The sequence below is a fragment of the Biomphalaria glabrata genome, chromosome 3, assembly GCF_947242115.1.
Source record: "Biomphalaria glabrata chromosome 3, xgBioGlab47.1, whole genome shotgun sequence".
NCBI classification, from domain to species: Eukaryota; Metazoa; Mollusca; class Gastropoda; family Planorbidae; genus Biomphalaria; species Biomphalaria glabrata.
The window spans coordinates 54,269,764-54,294,709 of NC_074713.1; the positions used below are offsets into that span (position 1 = coordinate 54,269,764).

The window sequence follows — 24,946 nt, forward strand, 5'->3', positions numbered from 1 at the left end:
TAGGTTTTTAATAAATTACCTGATTTTATTATTTTTGCTGTTATTTATTTTCTATTTCATTGGGGCACCAAATTCACTTCGTCCAAGGCCTCCCTGCTATAGTCTCGAGTATCTAGATATTGATCCGATCTAAAATATTCTAGATCTAGACTCTTTTATCTGGACACTATATCTATTATATATTCTAGATCTAGATTAGACTGTTGAATATGATTGGTTTGGTCTAAGTAAAATATAAGCAACAATTATATCCCGGTCCCGTCATTGTATCTTGGAAATTCCAAAGTAAAAAAAAAAAAAAGTTACGGCATCAATAATTAAATAGATGTAGATATTTTATATAAAAAAGTACTGTAACATTTTATGATATTAGATCTGCATACTATCAGGCCCTATATTTTTCTATAAAATAGATTTATAGGCCTACCTAGCCTACATGGGTAAAGCAAAGAAAAAAAATACCCCCCACACACACAGTTTACACACTGATCTTTTTTCCTACCAATAGCCGAGGTCCACGAATAAAGTAAATGTACAACACAACCCACCTAGGAGAAGGAAAGCTCTGAATTCAAACCTCTGCTGCCTTGCAGCTATACCCAATCATGGGAAAGGCTTCGGGAGTCAACCCTGAGGAGAAATCAGGAGCGGGTGACCCTACGGCAGTTTGCAGTACCCAGTGTTACACCCTGGCAGAACGTCGGCACTGCTGTTCCTCTGAATACATTAGCTGCGTGGAGAGGGGGAAACTGATGTATGGCCGACATCGTTCCCACCACAGCTAATGCCCTGGAATTCTTCTCATTTCCATGAGATGATTAATAGTCAACAGCCTGAGAAAAACTAAAGCACACCCATAGTCACCATATATCAAGAGGATTTTAAGCTTTGACCCCTTTCCTTCCAAGTAAAAGCATAACTAGGCCTACATTTCCAATTCCCTGAGTGTAGCAAAGGTGGTGATGGTGGTGTGTTGAGGTTGATATATAGGTCTGTGTATGTATATGTGTGTTTATATTAATCACTAGCTGTGCATATATATATATATATTGTATGATGGACAGGATTTTCATCAATGTTCAAGCCGAAATAAAAAAAAAAACCAAACTAGAAGTCGAAAAAAATCTTTTGAGGCCTTGCAGAATCAAGGTTCGATATTAGGCTGTTTATGAGGCAATGTTCCAAACCAATAACAGTAAACTTAATAGTTTTTTTTGTTTGTTTTTAAACATATTTTAAATGTTCCTTCAGTTTTGAAGATAATTACGACCTAGCCCTTACCTAATGCAGTATGACGAGGAATGCAGTGGGACTATTGGGACCAATCAACAGAGTCTACAGACAATGATATAAAACCTGATAGCTCAAGCTCAATAATTTGGCACCACTAAGTCCTGTACAAGTTAACTCACAACTGGGTCAAAGTTAACAAAGAAATATATTAAGAAGAGAATTAACTTCCATTCTCTATTGACACAAAACATAAACTAGTTGATGTTGATGAAAACTTTTAAAGTAAGACATGAGTTCCATCTCCTTTTAGGTCCTTAAAAAAATAAAAATAAAACTAGTGTATATGTATATATATAGAGAGAGAGGCCTATGTGGTGGCGTGGTAGCTGTATGGAAAAGCGCTTGCAGTATTGGGGTCAAATCCTAATGAATTGTGGATTTTCAGGACTCCGAAATACCGGTCCTTGACAATAGTTGGGGAAAGTAAAGGCAGTTGATCATTGTGCTGGCCACATGATGCTCTTATTTACCATCAGCCAAAGAAACAGATCACCTTTACATCGCAGAGTCTGAATGAGGCGTCAGACCATGTAACAAATACTGAGTTGAAGTAATCAGACCATGTAACAAATACTGAGTTAAAGTAATCAGACCTAATAACAAATCTTGAGTTTAAGTAAGAAATGGATATACAAGATTTCTGACAACTGGTCCGATACAAGGCACTTAAATGGATCTGAATGACCTGGTTGCTTCATTTCTACGTTTTAACACTTTGAAGAAAAAGAAATCAACAAAAATGAGTTTGATAACTAGATCTAGAGACAAACAATTTTTTTTACGTTCTAAATTTATTTTTAAGAAGAAAAAAAAGGAAAATCACATAAAATTAACATGTTGCGGTTCAAATCAAATCTATAAATATAATTGTTAATAAAACAATACATAGAAATAGACAATACTTAAATATAATTTACAAAAGATTATGCAATATGGTTATAGAATAAACTTCATTTTTTTTTTTAAATTTAATGAATCAGTAGCACACTGGAAATATGATGCACAAGTATCAGGGTCAAAGCACTCTGAAGGATTATGTGGACCAAGCCTTTTCTTAAAAAAAAACAGAAAAAAAAAACTAGACTTTCAGTTCCGCCTGCAATAATTTCATCAAATTATAATAAGTTTTACAATTTTGGCTGTTCCTTCAGAATTAAGGGTTATTACACCCTAACCCCAAAACTCATGCAGGACAGCATGGGATGGCGGCGGGCAGGGGTTCGAACCTAAGACCATTGAGATAACAGTCCGGAGTGCATGCCACATAAACAGGCAGCCTTCCAGCATATCGAAAATTGGCAAAATAGAAATTAACAGCTATCCCTCCAGGAGCCAGCTGCAATAGCATGCCAAGTTTGTGGTCAAACATTCCATGTTCAAATAGGTCCTCGCTAGACAGAGGTAAAGGCGAAGAAATGCGTCAGTGTGACTTATCTAAGTTCAAATTCTCACAATATTTTTTTTTCCCTAAATGTGTTATCCCCAAAACAAAATGGAGAGGAAGACACAGCAAAAATAACAACATATACAAGTAACATGGAAGCAATAGAGATATAAATTATAACAATAGTGTACGCATCATTACAAGAAACATTATATATATCATTTAAAATAATATAGTCAATATTAATACAGGCTCAATACTCATAATCATATCATTATATACATTATAATAAGATTTAATAAATACATGTATCAACATTAAATGTATTATGTAAAGTGTCTACATTAAGAAATGTAAAATCAGATTCATCATTATATAGTGTCAAATTAATACATGGACAATCAGTTGCTTCTTTTTCTGTAGAAGTTAGAAAAAGGTAAGTACAAGAGCTGTTACCTTATGTTACTAGTCCAGTTATAATCTTTTACACAAATATTACAAATATGTAAATGAATAACAAGTTAATTATTCCACATGTAAAGTCATCAAATATCATATATGAGTTTTTTTTTTTTTCAAAGAACGATTAAATTAGTTTTAAATTTGGAATTTCAAGAGTGAATTTTAAATGTTACAAGTGACTTTAAAAGCGTACTAGCTGGGTGACAAATAGTTGCCATGGAGCAAACTTTACGATAGGTGCTTTTAGCCTAGAGGTATTACAAAATAAATATATATACTCCACTCTTTGAAATGATAGAAGAAAAAAAAACAGGATTTATTTTTGAAAATTTTAAACGCATCACAATTATATTCAAGTTTATTAAGTTCAAGATAATCTATCAAATAAAATGTCTGTTATTATTAACTGCTACTAGTATACATAGTATAATATAGTACAGGTGATATTTCTTTTTAGAAATGCCAGCACCTATCTTTATAATTATCTTAGCTTTTTATTTTAGAAATTACAGGCGTTGAAGAAAGAAGATAACTACATCCAAGGGAATTCTATTCCAGCCAGTATGTATGTAATCTTATATATCAAGGCTTGTAAACACTATCTAGTAATACAGTTGGGGGTGCGGTGGGTGGGTGGTTAAGTGCTTGGCTTCCAAACCTGGGGTCCTGGGTTTGAATCTCGGTTAAGATTGGGATTTTGAATATCAGGATTTTCAGGCTGCCCGAATCAACCCAAATCGTATGGGTGCATGACTTTAGTTGGGGAAAATAAAGGTGGTTAGTCATTGTGCTGGCTACATGACACCCTGCTTGTTAACAACCTGCCAAAAAAAGATGACCTGAACATTATCCGCCTGATAGATCACAAGGTCTGAAAGGGGAACCTAACTCTTTTCTAGTTATACATTTGTCATGACATAAAAATAAAAGATTGGAAGGCGGCAAACACTCAGCAGTGTTGCTTGTATGTGCAACACCAATGATACTGTGAGGCAGACATACTTAAAGTCAATATTTTTACATTTAATAAGCAATACATGCTTGAGTCAATACTTTTACAGAAGATACCTATTTTAAGTCCATTCTTTCACAGAAGCAAAACAATTTTTTATAAAGAAAGCAATAAGTGTCAGGAGTTTTAAAGTATGACCAGGGGAACAAGTAACTGAGTTCCTGGGCTTTTGTCCTCAATGGATATCTCTCTTTTCATTACTTCAGGTTAAAAAAAACCTCATTAGATAAAGCAGCTGACCTTATAATAACTAAAAAGTCTTTAAAAGGACAACACAGATTTAAAATATGACAAAATGTAATATTCGTTTTTTTTTAAAACTCCACTTTCTTTAGTAATGTGTTTCCTATGAGTTTCGAAAATTTATTTTTAAAACTAGAAGAATTAGACTTGTCATTATGAGTGGCTAGATGTTCCAGCAGCAATGGCTTCCGTCTAAATCCTTCATCACAGACATGGCAAGTGTATGGTTTCTTTCCAACATGAGCCTGTAGATGTTCCTGCAGTGTCGCTTTCCTTTTATAGCTATTGCCACAAAGATGACATGCAAATGCTTTCTCTCCAGTGTGAAACAGGTTATGACTTTTCAAAGAGGAGTGCTTGCTAAACTTTTTACCACATATGTGACACATGAACGGCTTCTCCCCGGTGTGAGTCCGTACATGCTCCATCAAGTTTGACTTGCGCCTGAATCCTAAACTGCAAAATTCACAAATGAAGGGTTTGTTCTTACTGTGGACAACGAGATGTTTACGCAGATTGTAGTTTCTTCGGAAAGCTTTATCACACTGTTCACACTTGAACAGCTTCTCTGTGGTGTGAACAACGCTGTGCAGATTCAGCTGCGACTTATGAACAAATCTTTTGTTACATTTGGGGCATTCAAAATGCTTTTCTCCTGAATGTATTTTGATGTGCCGCTTGAGAGATGCATTCTTTCTAAAGCCTTTGCCGCAAAGTTCACAGATGTATGGCCTCTCCCCCGTGTGAATCATCAAGTGTTCCGTCAGGTGTGTTGAGCGGGGAAAGTCTTTCTCGCAATAGATGCATTTAAACTTCTTCTCCACATAATGAAACCTTTTGATATGGTCTTTCAAACGCCTAAGCTCAAAGAATGTTTTGTTACACATCAAACATTGAAACTTCTTATCTCGGACATAAGTTAAAATATGATTTCTCAAGGTGGACAAGCGCGTGAATGATCTATTGCAATGAACACAATTAAATTTGTGGGAAGATATACGGACTTGAACAAATTGATTTCTCAAGTATAAAATGTTCTTGAATTCATTGCTGCTAATGCCACAATCAACCTCTGTCTTCTGAACATGAACCAAGTGGTGGCGCTGGAGCTTGTCTCGTCGGTGGAAAGCTTTGCTGCACAAATCACACTTGAACGGTTTTTCCGCAGCATGAGTAAAGTTGTGCCGGATTAGGTAGTACATCCTTGGGAAAGTTTTATGACATATTTGACAAGAAAGTGACCGTTGTTTTGACTTTGAGTGTGTGGCGATGTGCTTTTGCAACAAATCCAGACGATCAAAAATGGAATTACATAATAAACATTTTAAAATGTTTGAGTTACTTGGAATGGGCAGGGCCTGATTTTCAGTCTGGCTTTGAACCTCTTCATTGTTGTCAAACATTATGATGGGTTTATTTTTACCATGAACAACAAGGTGGCGCTGCATGTCATCCTTTCTCTTAAAACCTTTGCAACAAATCTGGCACTGAAACGGTCTCTCCTCACTATGGGTACGGCTGTGACGCCTGAGATAAGACCTCTGACTAAATCCTAGCCCACAAACAAGGCAAATGTACGGTTTCTCTCCAGTGTGAATGGCATTGTGCCGACGTAAATGAGATTTCTTAACAAACACCTTTCCACACACGAGACATATGTAATGTTTTTCTAGGCTGTATAATAGGTTGTGCTCTTTTAAGAAAGAAAACTGTTGCAATTCTTCATGAGTTGGAGGATATAGAAAAGCGTTATCCTCATGGTGATTCAGGATGTGCTTCTGAAAGTAAGCTAAATCCTGGAATAGTTCACTGCATATGTGACATGGGAAAGATTTGGCATCAATAGGATCACCTATCTTTTCAGCAGAAAGATTTTCTTGGCTATGCGTTGAGTCACACATGGTTTTTGGAAAGCTTAGTTCTGTTATGAAGTTTTTCCGTTTGCATATAAGAGTTACTGGTTCGTGTCAGAAGGTAACTTCACTAGTGACCTCATCTTCTGCTTGGAAGAGAACAAATAATACAAATATAGTAAATATGAGAGAGTTCTAATCAATATGGATAAAAGATTAAGTAACTAATTAACAGGCAGGACTAAATTAACACATCTTTAAAGGTAGGCAGGAACCTCTGTATGTTAATTTATAAAATAAAGACTGTTGCCAATGTTGCTGTCAAAGTTCAAACTTTTCTTTTTTGCTTCAATTATTTTAATAACACACAATGTTACTATACAAGTAGGTATCAACTTACTAATGGTGTAATGTAGATCTACAATAGTAAAGTAAAGTAAAGTTTCCCCATTTAGACCTATGGGGCAGATGATGTTAAGGTCATCTGTTTCTTTGGCCAGCAACTGCCTTTACTTTTCCCGACTTAAGTCGGGTATCCATTATTGTTGGATGGACTCAAAGGGCGCCCTAAAAATCCCAAAATTCAAAATTATAGTCTTCACTGAGATTTGAACCCAGAACCACAGCTTCAGATGCCAAGCACTTAACCACTCAGCCACCACGCCCTCCCCCCCATACCAGATCTAATGTTAAGAGCTACAGAAATCCCAACCCTGAAGTTTAGATTCCTTTTTTTTTCTATTTCTATAAAAATGTTTATTTTGAAGACAAAATTTCATATTGAATCTTTCAACAGGGAAAATTGAATTAAATAAAATATCAAACATAATATAAGTAATGAAATAATAATACTAAAAAAAAAGAAGAGCCTACATTCCTGTTGAGATTTGGTAATATTTCATGACAAGGGCTCTGACTACCACTTAAAAATTTTACTTATTTATTAATAGCAAACTTTATAAATTCTAAGTTGTCCCATTTGAATTATTTTAATTAACAGGAACTCTTACAAGTCAAATATTGGCCATTAAAAGCAAACACGTATAATTTTAACATTGTTTCAACAGCAACATATAATTTGTTTCTTCAAATGATCGTATTGCATGCCAACAATAAACTCTATTAGATATACCGTTATTATTATGACTTAAATAAAACTCCAGCTTATACCCAATCCAGTAGTGCATTCCTCACCACAAAAGGCAGTCTGAGATGGATAAGTGTGATAGCCACATTGACATTTAGCATTCAAATTTTTAGAGCTCCTGGAAGCAAATCGAGAAAAGATTAAATGTGGCTGAACAAAAATGGCTAAGACAGATTTTAGGAGTCAGTTAAAGAGATTGGGTCTCAAACAATGAAACCCTAACTGCTGAACTGGGAACACTTAGTGCTGTTGTGACTGAGCGCCACATGACATTTGTGGCACATGTTCTTAGAAAATGAATAGTGCATACCAAGAGTTGCGATGACATGGAGGCCAAAACAAGGAAAGTGCAAACAGGGACGTCCTCATATAACTTGGCACCACAATTTTAAGGAGGACCTCAGAGAGGTGGACACAGGGTGGGTAGAGGCTTAAGACATTGCCCTAAAGAGCCTAAAGGTATCATTGTAACCTCCTACCGGATACCCAGTAATAAAGAGATTGCACCAAAGCGCACTGAGCAAGCTATACTATAAGCATGAAAGATGCATTACACAAAATGCAATTTAAACAAACAAAAATGTATATCAGTAGACTTTGACAAAAGCTAAAGCTCTTGCAGATGAAATCAACCAAGATTTGCGATCTATAGGGCAGATGATGTTAAGGTCATCTGTTTCTTTGGCCTACGGTCAATGAGCGGGGTGTCATGTGGACAGCACAATGACCAACCACCTAAAATTGACTTTTCCCCAACTAAAGTCAGGTATTCATTAGAATTGGGTGGACTCAGAGGCGCCCTAAAAATCCTGAAATTCAAAATCCCAGTCTTCACCAAGATTCAAACCCAGGTTCGGAAGCCAAGCGTTTGACCACTCAGCCATCACGCCCCCCAAGTTTGTTAGAGATCTTATAAAAAGGACCAATCATCCCATGTACACAATATTACAATATAGTTTCTAGAGCTAGTATTTTAGACCTAACACCTAACCATCAAAACAAAGAACTATGGGTTTTAAAGGCTAGATTTACATTAAGTAGACCTAAGACTAGAATTCACTAGAATCACTAGACTGATTGACTAGATTCTACTAAGATCTTTATCTTATCTATTATCTATTTCTCTTATCTATTTCTAGTGTTTGATGTAGATCTAGTTTATTCTAGATTAGAACATTACAGAGAATAGATTATTTTATAAAATCTACTATAATCCAGTATCTACTAGATTTATCATTATCTACTAATCTAGTATCTAAGTCAAGTAATTTACTTTAAGTATAGTAAATCTTACTCTTAGTAGTCTAACGAACTTACTTAGTAAGAGAGTAAGAATTCTAGATAATTACTGATAATAGTATTCAAAAAACTAATTAGACTAGTAGATTCTAACTATTATAATTAATTTTTTTAAACAATTATAAATATTATAATTATAATTAAATAATAATCATATATAATCATACTAGAATAGTACTAACTTAAGACTTAGCCTTAGTCGACTTAGTAACTACTAACTTTAAGTTTAACTAGTAGTATAGTTACTATAGTAGTAGGGTCTAGGGTAATAGTAGTAGTACTAGTAGTAGTCAGACTAAGTCTAAGTACTAAAGTAAACTGTAAAGTCATAAGTCCAAGTGTCTAACTAAACTTAGTAAGTGAGTCTAAAGTTAAAGTAGTAGATCTATACTGTTTTTACTATACAGTATTATACTAGTACTAGTAACTTAAGTAACTGTTACTATAGTACTATCTATAGACTTAGACTATACTATAACTATAAACTAGAATCTAGATCTAGTAAAATTACTATAATAACTAAGTATAGTATGACTAGTACTAGTCTAGACGGTAACTTAGTAATTAGATAGATTACTCTTGATATCTGGCAAGACCTTGTAATTTAATAGGCCTGGATCAAGTAGAACTAAATGATTTGGATCCAAAATAGAATATATAGATTGATTAGAATAGATTCTAGACTAGGGTCTCTTGACCAAATCTTAGATGATCTCTAAAAAAAAAGTTTAGGCATCAAGAATTAAGTATATAGATATTTTAAAAAGTATCATTTTTTTAGGCTGATGTGACGAAACAAATTTAAACAATTAAATTAGATATTCTCATAGACATTTATATGTCTATGATTGACTGTGATATTACTATTTTCTTTTACTATCGCATAACTGTGTTAGGCCTAAATAATCTAAACTAATGTAGCGAAGTAATCTATGCGAGTTCGGATTCACGACAATGCAACAATCCAGTGCTTGACAGATCTATGAAAACTGATCAAAGTGCAAAATATGTTTTTTTTATTTGCCCCCGGGGGGGGGGGAGGGGTTGATCCATATATTCTCAGTTTGGGAACCCTCAACTCAAACCTTGGGCATGCAGCTCAGTCTTTTTAATTATTTTATTTTTATAAATTACAGACCTTCAAAATAGAAGATATTTACGTCTAACGTTGAGGCGTATCCATATGTGCCAATCTAGTAGGCCATTCATCATGCAATGTTACTCAGTGACCTAAATTCTGCTAAGTCGTTATAGTTTTCCTGGCTGATTCAGGCAACCCGTTCCATTCTCTAATAGCACTAGGGAAGAAGGGGTCCTTGTACAAATTTGCCATAAAAGGAAAAAAAGAAGAATAAAAGTGCCTTGTTTGTTTGTTTTACATTTTTCGGATGTTCCTTCAGAGTTGAAGATAGTTTACCTCCTAGTCCAAACCTCTTATCTTGTATAATACAGACGTTACTTAAAAAAAAGAAGATGATTACGTCCTACGCGTCATGCATTCAGTCATGCATATTAACCAATGACTTAAATTCTGCGGAGTCACTGGTTTTGGCTAGCTCAGGCAACCCATTCCATGCTCTAATAGCACCGCAGGGAAGAAGGAGCACTTGTACAAATTTGTCCTAATATGGGACGAGGAATTTGCCTTTATCTTTGTGTCCTCTAGCAGGACGACGGGGGATGGGAGCGGGCTGGGTTGGAACCCGGGACAATCGATAAATCCAAACGACAGTCCAGCGCGCAAACCTGACGACCAGGCAGCCATCCATCCTTTGTGTCTTTCTGAGGTTTTTTCTTTGCATTTTTAAGTTTAGTAGGCTGTATATTATTGCTACTATCTCAATGTGACAATATTATGAATATATTGTGACAATAGGCTCTGTTTCGGTTCTTTTTGTTTTCTCGAGTTGATGATTGTAATACTGGCCTGCCGTAAATCGGGCCCTTTGACCACGACAAAATCCTTCCACGAGTAAGGGTTATATGTCAGAACATGTAGGCCAACTAGAAATAAGAAAACACTAGAAAATCTAGAAATACAGATCTAGATCTCTCTATGTATGTTACGGCCAAGCGTTTCTGTTTTGATTCCGTTCATGTCAACAAAAAGTTGTCAATCGCCACATTCGATAGTCTATATTTTACGAACTTCCATTGGCTAGAAAGTGAATGACGTCTGCACAGAGTTCCCGAGGAAGTGACAGAAGTGAGTGGGTTGCGAAATTGGGTCTTCAGTTATCACGTCTTTAGTAAACAGAAACTGCTGAGAAACAGCTTCCAACGGATTATTCACTGTTCCAATTTGATCACTGAATTGCTACATTTTTATAAAATGCCTGAAAATCAGGATCGTTCAAGTAACAAGACCTTTAAACAACGAAAAACTTTCGGTAAGATCGATGGTTTATTTTTTCATTGAAATCAGTCCCACTGCCTGTCAAAATATTCATTGAATAAATAACATCACGATGTCACATGACCAAGTTCGCTGTTGTTATTAAAACAGGTTAACTTACGCTATTAACTTAACTCTAGATCTAGAATAATCTAGATCAGTAGATAATTCTAGATCTAGTATAGATTCAGAATTTAGATTCGAAAGGCTAATCTGAGTAATCTGGCTAGAACTAGCCTAGAAAGCCCTAGAATTTCTAGATCTACATTAGCCATCATTATGACATTTCTAGATCTAGATCTATATTAATACGATACTATCATTATCATACATTATCATTATGATTACATGAATGACATGATAAATAGTGTTTAAATTATAATTAAATATAATTAGATTCTAAGTGTAGAAATAAACTTTAAAAAGCTCATCTAATCTAATAGTCAGACTTTTATTAGTCTTGCCTTAGCCTTAGCCTCCAATGGATAGACATGTTTCTACTATTTCTAGGATTTTAATTTTAGGTTCTTGTGATACTGATACTAGTGATAGGCGTCCAGATTTAGAGAACTGATATTAAAATCTGATTTTTAAGATTACAATATGACAACAAAGCTTCTAAAGCAGAAGACAATTGAAAAAGTATTTAAAAAAAAAGAAAAAAATGTACAATATTTTTTGTTAACAAGTTAATTTCGGTGGAAAATGATAAAATAGGAAAGTGTGAACTGAGCCATCACAATTTACATTTAGTATGTCACACTCATCATCTCATCTCTGCCTGTAGTCCTTTCTGTGGCCACATTCCTTCGGGTGTCTCAGTTCTGGGAAAGACTCTACAAACTGTCTCCACGTCTTTCCCATCTTAGCCTTGGCCTTTGCTTCCCAATTGAGGTACCATGCATTTCTGGGCTGTCCACTCTTCCTCTCTCCTTGGGGGTTCCGGATGAGGGCTTGTCTTATAATGTTGGATACAGACTTGGAAAGGATATATTTATCCATTTCCAGCATCTCTGAAGGACATCTACTTCTTCTGCTGCTTTGTTCTTTTCCACAGTTCCTCATTCGTGATCTTGTCTGGCCAGCAGATCATAAGAATCTTTCTCAGGCTGGTATTAATGAATACCCTGATTTTTTTCATGATGGAAATGTTGGTTCTGCAATGATGCTCCATTGATGGTGAAGACCAGAAGAGCCTTATATTAAATTCTATCTTGGTGGGGATGATTATTTCCCTGTATCACCAGGTTTTCTTCAGCGCTGATGGAGACTGCTCAAGCTTTACCAATGCAGGTTCTGACATTTTCATGGTTGTCCAGGATACTGTCAAGATAGGTTGGTTGTCCAGGATACTGTCAAGATTGGTTGGTTGTCCAGGATACTGTCAAGATAGGTTGGTTGTCCAGGATACTGTCAAGATAGGTGAAGCGTTCCACTTCTTTCAGCGCCTCACCATGGACTGTATTATATACAATGTGTGTTGTTGGATGCCTTTGTCTTGAATACCTTGTTCTTCCTCTGTTTATGGTAACATCCAGTCTAGCTGAATAGTCCACTATGGTGCTTATCTTTTCCTGCATCTGCTAATGTGTTTTGAGAGAGAAGAAGTCAAGGTCCTCTAGCTGTTTCCACAGAGTCCACTGCATACCATTCTGCTTCAAGTCTGTTGCTGTCTTCATGACCCAGTCTGTGGCCAGCAGGAACAGGAAAGCTTATAGTAGACAGCCTTGTCTCACTCCTGTTTATACTTTGAATGCGTTTTTCTTTTCTCTATTCTTCATGTAGAGAAAGTGTTAGTTTGTTGTAATGTTGGTGCACCATGCAAGATCTCTCAACCGTCCTTCTTCATCCCTCTCAGTCTCTCGCCTTGGATAGAACCTCTTCCAATGGCAGGCCCATCCATTCTTTTATGTTGTCTTCCATCACCTTCTCTGTCTGCCTCTTCTTCTTTTACCTGGTACAGTTCCCTGAAGGATCTTTGCAAGTCCCTAAGACTTTGTAATATGGCCATAGAGTTTTAGTTTGTGATTTTTTTACAATTGTTAGCAGGTCTCTAATCTCTTCGTATGTGATGCAGTCTTTAAATATTTATTTTTATATTTTAAAAATTTCTATCAGTAGTATCTTCAGCTTTCTTAACATGTAAAACTGTTTATGAATTACATTTGAATAGTCATCAATGTTTCCAATATGTTATAAAATTTAAAAATTTTCTTTCAGCGGTAAGAAAAGAGGAAGTGGAAGGAATCAGACAGAAGTTTCCAAGTAAAGTTCCTGTAAGTTTCAGTTAGATTTAGTTTTGTCTAACGTAGTCCTTAACTTGTATTATTTAGTTTACACATTCCCGGTACCGGTGGTACTGTGGCGGTGGTGTTGTAGTCACAAGACTAGGTTGTGGCAGAGCAGAGTGCAAAGCTCTGATTGTATCCACTCCCACAAGGCAAAATCTTAGCAGATAAGTGTGAGTACCATTAACCCATTAACAGTTGATGTGATGTCTCCCCCCCCCCCTCCGTAAAAAAAAAAGCTCTTGATATTTTTGCTTTTTTCAAAGCTTATTAAATATCAGCAGTTCCCCCCCTCTCCGTGCAGCTAAACAATGCCCAGGCTTTCATCTCAATTATTCAAAGCCCTAACTCCAAAAACTGGAGAGGACACTCCAGCTTCGCCTTTGGCGATATTTGTGGACAGGAGTTTCTCTCCAAAATAGGGCTCCACAGCCACAAGAGGAAGTGTGGGAGATGAACCATAGTCGTTCTACGACTGAAGGAGGCCAATGACTATGATTAAATATCAACTCACTATGAAAAAAAGTTTGTACACCTTATTTCTCTGACACCCAGTCTTGAATCAAGCTTAATTTTGCACAATTATTTATTTTATCTGACAAAACAAGAATAAAAAAAATTCTATTGGTAATTAATTATTTTGTTTGGTATCTTGAACAAGGGAAATAATTTTTACTTGACTGAAGTGGTGGTGTAAGATAAATTAGTCCCGTCTATAGTTTGCTGCTTTAACTCTTTGACTCTGGAATTATTTTCCACACTTGGGCGGAATTGTTTTTTTACTCTTTTGGAGTGAAAAGAATACTTTGATTAAACTTTTATAACTTTTTTGTTTTTGATTAGAAAAGGATATATTTAGTATAGAATTAAAAAGGAATGCATGCCCTTATATAGCACAAATCAATTTTTATAAAACGAAAAATTCTTTTTTTATATTAATGTTTAAAATTAAAAATAAAAACTTACCGACTGCGAAAAAGCCTCCAGGATCTAGATCTTGGAAAAAATTTTATGATCCTTATTGAAAATAATATTTTTTTATTGTCATATTTATCCCTATTGTCACAAAACTTTATAAACTTAACTTAAATTACATAAAATGGAAATTTTGAGCTAATTTTCCCTGTCACTTCTATTGGAAAAATGAAAACCGACCGCCGTGTACAAGTCAACAGCTCTGGGTCTTTATTAGATCTAGGAAATATATTATGATCCAAAGTAGAAAAAAAAATTATTTACAATATTTATACATATTTCCACATAACTTTATATAAAAACCATTTAAAAACACATAAAACAATGTTCTGAGCTCATTATCCCTTATCACTATTATCTAGAACATAAATCTAAAAAAAAAATAAAGCCTTTTTAAGACCCTGCTGTTTCAAAAAATCTTTCACTGTAGAAAACATTGAAAGAAGGAAAAACCAGATGTTTAGCAAAGGGAAACTATTCAAAATAATGTTTGAAGCAATTAAAACCATATATGGGAGAAAAAAAAAATTAAAAACACTGACATTGCCAGCGATGATCAGAGTTTTATTGCTGGCAGCGATGTGAGCGTCCTTATGGAGTCAAAGAGTTAAAGTAAATTTGATACAAACAATACATAAATATACAATCTCCTATAATCATAAGCATCTCACTAGCAAAATGTTTATTATGTTGGCTTGAGAAGGCGTGAGCCATGAGTTCAAATTCAGGCCATACACCTCCCCCTTTTTTTTTTTTCTATGTTTTTCTTTATCAGGATAAATTTAGAGCAGAAAATTTTATTTCTTCTGCATTCTTATTATTATGTTGAAAGGTATAGATGACTAGTCCAATCTGAAATGAACTTTGCAGAAGTTCCATATCCATATCCATTCATACCCATATAGTTTTTATCTTTTTGATTAGCTTTAGAATTTCTAGAATTTCCTTTCTTTCTAGGAGATGGTTTTAGGACCAATGGGCTAACTTATGTATGACCTTTTAATTTAAAGTTGATAAACACAATCTAACAGCAGCTGTTGTGACACCACTGGGATTTATTTTTTGTCCTCAGGTTATTGTGGAAAGATTTCACAAAGAAACAACTCTTCCGATTTTAGATAAAACCAAATTTTTGGTGCCACAGGAGTTGACGATGTCCCAGTTTCTTACCATCATTAGGTATTCACTGATATATATAAATAATTTACACTTTATCTACTCTTATATTATATTATCTTATAAAATACAGACATTACTTCAAAAAGATCGTGATTACGCCCTACGCGTCATGCATCTAGTCACGCATGTTAAGCAATGACTTTAATTCTGACAAGTCATTGGTTTTCCTGGCTGTCTCAGGCAACCCATTCCATGCTCTAATAGCACAAGGGAAGAAGGAGTTTTTGTGCAAATTTGTCCTAGCATATGGAACGAGGACTGAGCCTTTATCTTTGTGTCTTTCTGAGTATTTTATTAGATTACTCATGTGTAGTCTATAAAAAGAATACAAAAAACAACACAGCACAGATAAGTGTCGGGAAATGATAATATGTAATTGGTGCATGACAAGTTGCCCATCAACAAATACAGCTATACACATCTTTGTAGAGTGTTGTTATAGTTTGGGCTTGCACACTTTTATGACCAAAGGGAAGGAATTTACCTAGAGATAAGGAATGAGATATTGGTCAATAAACACTGCTTCTGATATATCTTTATTATACTTGAGGAAATTTGTGGTACATGTGCACAACACACATAACAAAACATTATGGAACATCCATTATAAAGAAACATCCAAAACTTTTATCGAAACTAATGCAATTGAACGAAGGCGCAGTGGCTGATGAAGGGTAAAGTGCTTAGCTTCCGAACCTGGTGTCCCGGGTTCAAATCCTGGTGAAGACTGGGATTTTTAAATTTCAGGATCTTTTGGCATGAGTTCACCCAGCTCTAATGGGAACCGGATATTTTTGGGGAAAGTAATTAGTTGGGAAAAGTAAAGGTGGTTGTTCGTTGTGCTGGCCACATGACACCCTCGTTAACCGTAGGCCACAGAAACATATGACCTTTACTTCATCTGCCATATCGAATACAACATCTGAAAGGGGAACTTTAAATGCAATTGAATGGTTCATCTTAGCAAGATAATATTTTTGAATTGTACATAACAAGTTTTGGATGTTCATTTGAAATGATTTTTTTGTTGACTAGTCCAATTCTCCTGCAGTGGGCATGGTTCTAACTTGGGATTATCAGACAACAGATCAAAGTGCCTACTACTTAACCAGGCCGCTTGTATGCAAGCACATTCAATCATAAATTTCTTTCTGAACGAAAATTTCATTGATCAACATCAACCTTTGAAAATGTATAAAAAATAACCAGTTACAACCATATTCTCTGTAATAGGTTTGACTCTAGTCAATTCTACAAGTCATCTGTCATATCCTTAACTCTTTCTCTCCGTAATTATTTTCCATGATCCGACAGAATTATTTCATTTGCTAATTCGTAGTTCACTTTTCTGTTATGATTAAACTTCTAGAACTTTGTTATTACTAAAATATTTTATTTGGTCTAGAATTAAATGGGAATCCATGCCGTTTTTATGTAACACAAATTTAATGCTTATAAAACCAGAAAATAATTTAAAGTGGTCAAATCAACGATGGTATCGTTAATTAGGAGAGAAAGAGTTAAATAAAAGCACCATGCTTTTAGACCACTTTGTATTGTTTAAACCAGCAGAAAATTAACCAGAAATATTGTTGGTTGAAAATTTCTAATACCGTTTATTATATCATGTTGGTAACGGACTTAATGCTTTTCTTTTTTGAAGGAATAGGATGTCCTTGAACTCCAACCAATCATTTTATCTCATCATCAACAACAAAAGTATCTCTAGCATGTCCTCCACGATAGCCGAACTTTACAGAGACGAGAAAGATGACGATGGTTTCTTGTACATGACGTACGCCTCTCAGGAAATGTTCGGCTCTTCCGATTGACAATTCATGTTCTTTAGATACTTGAGTGTAGGGCCGGGAAAGGGGGGGGGGGGAGTCTTTGATCGTAGATGGACAGGGTCTGTAAAAGTAGTTTCAGGAGACAGAGTGAGGGCGAAAATGTTTTGTTTTTTTGGGGGTTAGTGAGTAGACATGGTTTGTTCTAATGTAACAATGGCAGGGTTCTACCATTGGGTCTGGATCAACACTGACTAGCTTATCACATCATTTCACCCTCATTTTTGTAGTAATAACTTCATGGGACATTCAATTAGGGAACTGGTAATGTACATAATAAAAACATGTCAAATATGTGAATGGACTTGATAAAGACAGATTTAAAATAAATTAAATTAAATTTTGAAGCTATTGATTGCACTGTACCAAAATAACTTTTAAAAGTCATTGTTCATTTTATTACTGGATAATAGAAGCTGTAATTAAAAGTGACTTGATAGAAGAAAAAAAATTAAATTATAATACATTATGATCAAGCCTCTCCTCAAATAGCTGTTTGACCTAGATGCACTTACCTGGCTAAAATCCTTCTCAACATGCTGGACATGGAGATGGGTTTTATTGATTTATGATTCGCTATGGAATATATTTCTGTTGATTGCTAGATTTTTTGATTGCCGACAATGTCACAGCTTGAAAGCAACTGCTGAAACTGCTTGAAACATGTTAGCTTTATAATTAAGTCTCATGACAGCTCATGACATCAGCTGTTTCTTCTTTTATTTTTTTTTGAAGTCCCAGGATTAAGTCTGAAGACCTCAACTGTTGTGTATGTATATAACTGACCATGTTTCTGTTACTTAATAAGCATTTTTAAAAAACTTGTTTTCCCATGAAATAAACTTCAGTTGGCCTTCAGTCATCAGACTCTGTACAGTCACTTGACTTTTGGGAAACATTTCTTGAAACTTTCATTGATTGACATATTTTAAATTAATACATTCTCACGTTTAATCTCATAACTTTTTGGTTGGATTCAATTTTTAAAACATTCTTATTATATATTTAATGTGAAAAAATTGTGGATTCATTTTTTGTGTATTTTTTTTCCCTTGTATATTTAAAGAAATTGTTCCGAAGATTGAACTGTTACATTCTTAAAAACTTGTATTTAAAAGTTTCACTTGTCTCAATGGGTTGGTTTTTAATTAAGGTGAGACGTCTCTGTCAATCTGTTTAAATTCTACACAGAAGTAGCATGTACATTGGATGTGAAGTTGATCACCCAATGAAAAAGACTTAACACTAGATTCCCACTTTGGAAATATAACCTCGTTTTGGGGATGAGGAAATTTATTTTGATGTTATTTTTAACGAGTTCATTTGTTTCTTTCCCTGGTCCAACATTTAGGTGAAAGTAGATAAAAAAAAAAATAAGTATTACAGTTGTTAATCTCTTCTCTTTTTTTTTTTTTTTTAAAGAAGTGTCCCCCCTCCCCCCATTAATTTCAAAAATGACCTACTAACAGAAATAAAGGAAAGAATAGCAGCAGGCAACAGGGCATTTTATAGCACCCACCATCTACTTAAGAGCAAAATGATTTCAAGTAAAACCAAGAAAATAATATACAAAACTATAATAAGACCAGCAGCAATGTATGGAAGTGAGACCTGGACACTGACAAAGACATCTGAAAATTTACTTAACACTTGGGAAAGAAAAATCCTTAGGAAAATCTATGGTGCCATACAGGATGAAACAGGGTGGAGGACACGCACTAACCATGAGTTATATCAATTATATGAAGACCCACCAATAGTGAACGAAATAAAAAAGAACAGACTACGTTGGGCAGGTCACCTTGAAAGAATGTCAGACAACAGAGGGGCGAAAATCGTATACAGGCAAAAACCAAAAGGCAGGCGACCCAAAGGCAGACCCCGAATGCGATGGATAGATGACGTGGAAGCAGATCTGAAGCAGCTTGGGGTTAGGGCGTGGAGACGAAAGGCCCAGGAGAGATCTGAATGGAAGAATGTGTTAAAGCAGGCCAGAGCCCTCCATGGGCTGTAGCGCCACTGGGATGGATGGATGGATGTCCCCCCTCCCCCCATCAAAGCATCTTTATTGTTTAATGAAATAAATCCCTCCCAGTGAGTGGACTGTTTAGTTAATTTGTCATAAGAAATGTAATTGTTGAATAGAAATGTGCCTTGGGGTCACCGCAGAGTCTGGAAGTTAGTTTCAAGACTAAAAAAAAAAAGTCAATTGTTACTGGACTGTTTTGAAGTATCACACACATAAACATAACATTTCAATCTTAATATTTGGGACTTGGGGGTTTTACCCTCTGGAGATTTGATTTCTTGACCTAGTTTCTTTTTTTATGTGTACAATTTGGGGATTTCTTTGACCACAGTTTATCATCTTGCATATTCTCTGTACAACTGGCTAGTTGCTTGCGGCAGTTTGACTTCGTTTTAAACAGAAATCTTTCTTTAACAAAATGTAAATTGTTCGCATTAAAACAAAAACAAAAACAACTTTTTTTGACAAAATGTAAAATCGTTAACATTTTTAAAAAATAATTTTTCTTGCATAAAATTATTATTATTCTCACAGAAAGAAGTGTTATCCTAAGCCAGTGTTTTCCAAACCATTTCCTTATACGTGAATTTAGCAGAACACTTTTGCTTATTTTTTTAGAGAGACTAATGCACAAGGTGGCCTACTAATTAATTATTCCAATAGTTCGTGGAATCCTAGTGTTCCCCTGAACACAGTTTGGGAACCACTACCCTGACCTTTTGTTGTCTCTACAAGCTGAGTGATAGATTACATCTTCCTGTTATTGATAGAAATCTTTTTCAAAAGCTAGTTATTATTATTGCTACAGCCAAGTGTTATAAACAAAAAAAACATGTTGTGGTTCAACTATTTTTGTTGTATTTATTTATTAACTTGTATATAAAGACTTGTTGACATTATTTACGATGCAATAAAACCTTTTTTCTCATGTGCATTATCTGAACCGTGATTTTAAATGTATATATTTTATCATTGTGATGTGACTCCTATACACTTGTATTATATTGAACTGTTTAATTTTGTGCAGTTTGTTTTGTTTCCAATAAACCTAAAGTTTTTATTCCTATCATTTCTTCTTCTTCCTTGTTCTCATTGTTATGTTGGAGCGTTCAGATGACTAGACCAATACATGAGATGAACCGCGCAGGGGTTTCCAAATCAGGGAGCTCTCCATATAGTTTTCTTTCTATTGGGGTGATTTGGGGCCAGTTCCTATCATTGATTGTTAGGTTTTTTTGTGTGTGTTCCTTGTGAAAGATTGTCTGTTGTAGTCACTCATTCATAGTGTAGTACTAGATGGACCAAATTATTGATGGCTCACAGTACAGGTTTTGTTTAGAAATACTTAAAGTCTTAAGTGAAATAAAACTCTGTCCCTTGACTTTTGTCGTAGGGGTGCTGTGACAGTTTGCATAACCAAATCCATGAAAATTGTATTATGTTGTTAAAGAGAAAAAATAAACTGAAATTGAACACAATAACCTGACAACATAAATTTAGCTAACAGGTCATATTGTTCTAGCTAGCAAAAGATCATATTGCACTAACAGGTCATATTGTTCTAGCTAACAGGTCGTATTGCACTTCAGCCTATTTAGAAAACTAAGACCACAGTACGAGGAGGATTTTAAACTATTTCTTTTAGTCTATTTCTGTTTGTTTTAAATTTAGTCTCATTTTTATTGCGTTAAAATTCTCTCTAGCACCTGTTTAAAATATGAACTAAGATTCTTGAAAGAGACGAGCTTAGAAACAGATCTAGACCTTGGTCTTTTTATTCAATGAAGATGACAAGTCTTCATCTGCAAACTTGTGTAGGTTTTGTTTTTCATGATTAATGATGGCAGATTAATTTTGAGAACTAGAAAGTTTCTGGACAACATTCACGTCTCTGAGACTTAAGGACTTATTAGTTCCATCAACAACAATAAAAAAAGACTTAGGAAAAACTAAATATGTTTTTTTACTGGTAAATTCATCAGTGGCATAGCTAGGAATTGGCCATCATTTGGGGGGCTTGACCTACTTGGGGGTCCCTGCAATTTGCGTAATATTTAATATCTAATGTAAAAAATAATTTCAAACACCCATTCGGTGCCGGCCCCTCAAGTGGGGGCCCGGGGGAGATTTTCAAATTCTCTCCACCATCCTAGCTACGCCACTGCCATTCACTCATTTACATTCCATCACAAATGTTTGTTTCACTGCTTGAATGAAACAGAACAAGAAAAAAATAATGAACTGTAGAAGCTCAACATGTTTAGGTACTCATTTTATAGTCTCTAAATAATTTTTGTCTCAAAAACACTTGACACTAATAGATCCTGAGAGCATTCACAAACATGTTTATATTTTCTCATGAAATGTTTCCTTTTAAGATGTCAGAAAAGAAAAAAATATCTATACAGGAGGTCCTTGGATTACAATGTTTTGTGTTTATGACATATCAGTATCTCCAGCACCTTCTCCCTCCCAATAAGCCTGTAATCAGGTCTACTTGATCTATACATTTGCTTAACCAGGATTCTTTTTCAGGAAGGAGGGGGTGGGGTAAGAAAAATGTTTTTAAATCTAATATTCATTAATTTTTAAGAGAAAAACAAGTGCTCAATGTGTTGCATAAAGGAGGTATTTTCTTTTATAAAAGAATTTTGAATGTTTCATTTCATTGCTAAACATATTTTATATTTCCTTGATAAGTTTTTTGATAATTATGCAGGATACTGTGTTTAGGATAAATGCTTACAGTATCTGCATACATTATGCACATATGTTTCCGACTTGCACCAAATATTGGTTTACAACCCGATGTAGAGACAGATCAAAAGTCTTTACACAAGGAACATTTTTACAATTATAACTTTTTTATTGTGAAAATTAAAATTTCAAATTTTTTATACAATTTAATATTTCATTAAATTAAAATCACGGACCCCCCAAAAAAAAATCAATGTAACTAAGGTATTCCAAAATAAAAAAATCAACTTATTTTATCAATTTTTTGTTTGATTAAAAGTAAGACACCGTAAGAGAAGCCTGTTTATTAATAATGATGACTATATTTAGATCAAAGTGAGGTAACTCTTCACAAAAACAGACCAGAGCTGCAGTCTATCAGTGTAGTGTGTTGTAGTAGCCTCTCTTTATCTCAACACAACAAACTTGTTTATCTCCAAACTACAGTGCAGTTAACAAGCAGTCCAAGGTTTCTGACATTGACATGTGATCAGGGATGAACTTTTTTTTTTGTTTTAATCACAAGGTCAAGCAAAGAAGCAAACACCAGGAGTGTCACAGAGTTGATTGAACTATTAGGTTTATTGAACTCTATACATGCAATTTGGAGGGACACATGTCACAATGAAACAGGACAAAAGACACAAAGTAATAGGACATGAAACACTGTATTAGGACACAGTCTGTATAAAAGCCAATACATTTAATACACACAAATGTCTGAGAGAAAAGCAGAAGTCAATGAGTTACGTCCCCTGTGGTCTGAGACTACTCATGGGGGAGACAACAGAAAACACATGCACACACAACTGGAGTCAGAAATGTCTATGACAATGACCCACTCAGCCTGGGATGTGTGACACAATATGAGATTCCATCATGAAAACTCACCTTTCTACAAGCTTTTTAAAAACTTAGATCTGAGGGTTTAATAATTAGCATGTCATTATCATACATTTATATTCATACAAATTTAAAAAAAAAAAATAATTCACATTTGTAGAATATGGTTCTCAAGATGAAGGTTTCATACAATGTTTTACATAAATAATAGAAAAAAAATTATATTTCAAAAGATAATAAATAACATTAAATATATCTATAGAGTCATAAATAATAGGTTTATAAAAAGACTATAAGAATATGTTAGGAACATAGGATACAAGACTGAGAGGCTCATTTACTGAAGCTAGTAAGTCTGACATATACACTTGAATTAACAAGCAATCTCTCTTGTAATATAAGATAAGAAAAATAAGAAATATTCAGAACAGAAAATAGACCAGTAAATATGTTTTACATAAACTAAAATGACAGTCTAAGACAGAGAAACTAGCTGTCTTTGTTTCCATGGTAATGAAATTCAGCAAATGTCAATGGTGATGAAGAATGTTAAATTTTTTATTTACAGACATGTCCAAACTTTCAATGTTGTTGTTCAAATGTCCAGTCTTATATTGCTGTTGGTCAAATGTCCAGACTAATTGCTAATTGCTGTCAGTCAAATATCCAATGATTAATTGCTGTTGGTCAGTATACCCATATATATGTTGAAGTCCAATCTATGTCCATCTAGCTGTTGTTGGTGAGATCTATCTCTGAGAGGTCGCTGTCTCCTCCATCAGCTGATGAAGGAATTCTCAGTGTCAACCTCTCCACGCCTGACCTATATTCTGTACTTTGCCCTATACTAGAACAGAAGTAACAAAAAATATAACTGTAAATTCCATATTGTAAAAACAAAGTCTAGACAGATAAGTGATAAAATAGAAATAGATTCTTGTTCATATGCAAGTTGTATAAAAAAATTAAAAACTTTTTTCTTTCAGGCACTAATGGTTTATGATGTGTAAAAGTTAGATGTTTCTGTGGCCCATCATTGCTGTTGGTGTCATAGAAATAGAACGCTGAACCACGACCTTAATTTCCCCCAAGAAATATCAGGCTCCCACTAAAGTCAACCTGAAACAGCCATCCTTTCCTACAATGTATAAAAATATATTCAGCTGGCAAACAAAGCTACCTACCAAAAAGTAAGTTCAACAGGTCAGAGTTCAACAGGTCAGAACACCCTAACTGGGGTGAAAATCTTATTTTAAAACAATGTATCAGATACTAGAAGAAATAAAAATAACGATCTAGTGTATATAGTAGCCTAGTCATACAGCTGGTCTCAGAATTAAGCCCTGCCATCCCCTTCGGTAAGTTGGGATCAGAAGTAAGAATCTAAATATCAGAAGAAACATCTGAAACTTGACAAGCATTTTGAACCGCTGTGGAAAACAACCATGTAATAGTTTAGAGAGTTTACTTCTACAAGTGTAATAGTTTAGAGAGTGAACTTCTACAAGTGTAATAGTTTAGAGAGTTTACGTCTACAAGTGTAATAGTTTAGAGAGTTTACGTCTACAAGTGTAATAGTTTAGAGAGTTTACGTCTACAAGTGTAATAGTTTAGAGAGTTTACTTCTACAAGTGTAATAGTTTAGAGAGTTTACTTCTACAAGTGTAATAGTTTAGAGAGTTTACGTCTACAAGTGTAATAGTTTAGAGAGTTTACTTCTACAAGTGTAATAGTTTAGAGAGTTTACGTCTACAAGTGTAATAGTTTAGAGAGTTTACGTCTACAAGTGTAATAGTTTAGAGAGTTTACTTCTACAAGTGTAATAGTTTAGAGAGTTTACTTCTACAAGTGTAATAGTTTAGAGAGTTTACGTCTACAAGTGTAATAGTTTAGAGAGTTTACTTCTACAAGTGTAATAGTTTAGAGAGTTTACGTCTACAAGTGTAATAGTTTAGAGAGTT

At 34.8% G+C, this 24,946-nt stretch overlaps 3 protein-coding genes across 6 annotated transcripts in view; 1 reads left to right on the plus strand and 2 right to left on the minus strand.

Moving 5' to 3' along the window:
* Window positions 1–1,140: 1,140 nt before the first annotated feature.
* On the minus strand, window positions 1,141–9,408 carry LOC106070785 (gastrula zinc finger protein XlCGF26.1-like). Of its 3 annotated transcripts, none has more exons than XM_056022687.1 (2): window positions 9,271–9,408; window positions 1,141–6,393 (listed from the first exon to the last, which is right to left on the minus strand). In XM_056022687.1, the coding sequence occupies exon 2, from the start codon at window positions 6,293–6,295 to the stop codon at window positions 4,466–4,468; it is 1,830 nt and encodes a 609-aa protein (XP_055878662.1). In that variant the 5' UTR covers window positions 6,296–6,393; window positions 9,271–9,408; the 3' UTR covers window positions 1,141–4,465. The 3 variants fall into 3 exon arrangements, with proteins under 3 accessions (XP_055878662.1, XP_013086196.2, XP_055878663.1); XM_013230742.2 differs by having other exon boundaries at window positions 9,290–9,401; XM_056022688.1 differs by lacking the exon at window positions 9,271–9,408 and adding an exon at window positions 7,418–8,439.
* Window positions 9,409–10,861: 1,453 nt separating this feature from the next.
* LOC129924969 (microtubule-associated proteins 1A/1B light chain 3C-like) lies at window positions 10,862–20,475 on the plus strand. The gene is made up of 4 exons (XM_056022703.1): window positions 10,862–11,083; window positions 13,309–13,364; window positions 15,424–15,530; window positions 17,194–20,475. Exons 1-4 carry the CDS (start codon window positions 11,026–11,028, stop codon window positions 17,360–17,362), a joined length of 390 nt encoding a protein of 129 aa, XP_055878678.1. The 5' UTR covers window positions 10,862–11,025; the 3' UTR covers window positions 17,363–20,475.
* Window positions 20,476–22,705: 2,230 nt separating this feature from the next.
* Window positions 22,706–24,946, minus strand: part of LOC106054504 (TALPID3 protein-like) — a 109,131-nt gene continuing 106,890 nt past the window's right edge. For both annotated transcript variants that reach the window (XM_056022682.1, XM_056022684.1), the window contains exon 32: window positions 22,706–23,832. In XM_056022682.1, coding sequence (XP_055878657.1) covers window positions 23,715–23,832 — 118 coding nt within the window. In that variant the 3' untranslated portion in view covers window positions 22,706–23,714. The remainder of the gene's footprint in view (window positions 23,833–24,946) is intronic.

What these genes read in the sequence shown, in the direction of transcription:
- LOC129924969 (XM_056022703.1), top strand. Translation starts at nt 11,026, where the DNA reads ATGCCTGAAAATCAGGATCGTTCAAGTAACAAGACCTTTAAACAACGA. An exon ending in TAAACAACGAAAAACTTTCG is followed by an intron (nt 11,084 to 13,308) that starts GTAAGATCGATG and finishes ATTTTCTTTCAG; the next exon opens with CGGTAAGAAAAGAGGAAGTG. An exon ending in AGTTTCCAAGTAAAGTTCCT is followed by an intron (nt 13,365 to 15,423) that starts GTAAGTTTCAGT and finishes TTTTGTCCTCAG; the next exon opens with GTTATTGTGGAAAGATTTCA.
- LOC106070785 (XM_056022687.1), bottom strand. Translation starts at nt 6,295, where the DNA reads ATGTGTGACTCAACGCATAGCCAAGAAAATCTTTCTGCTGAAAAGATA.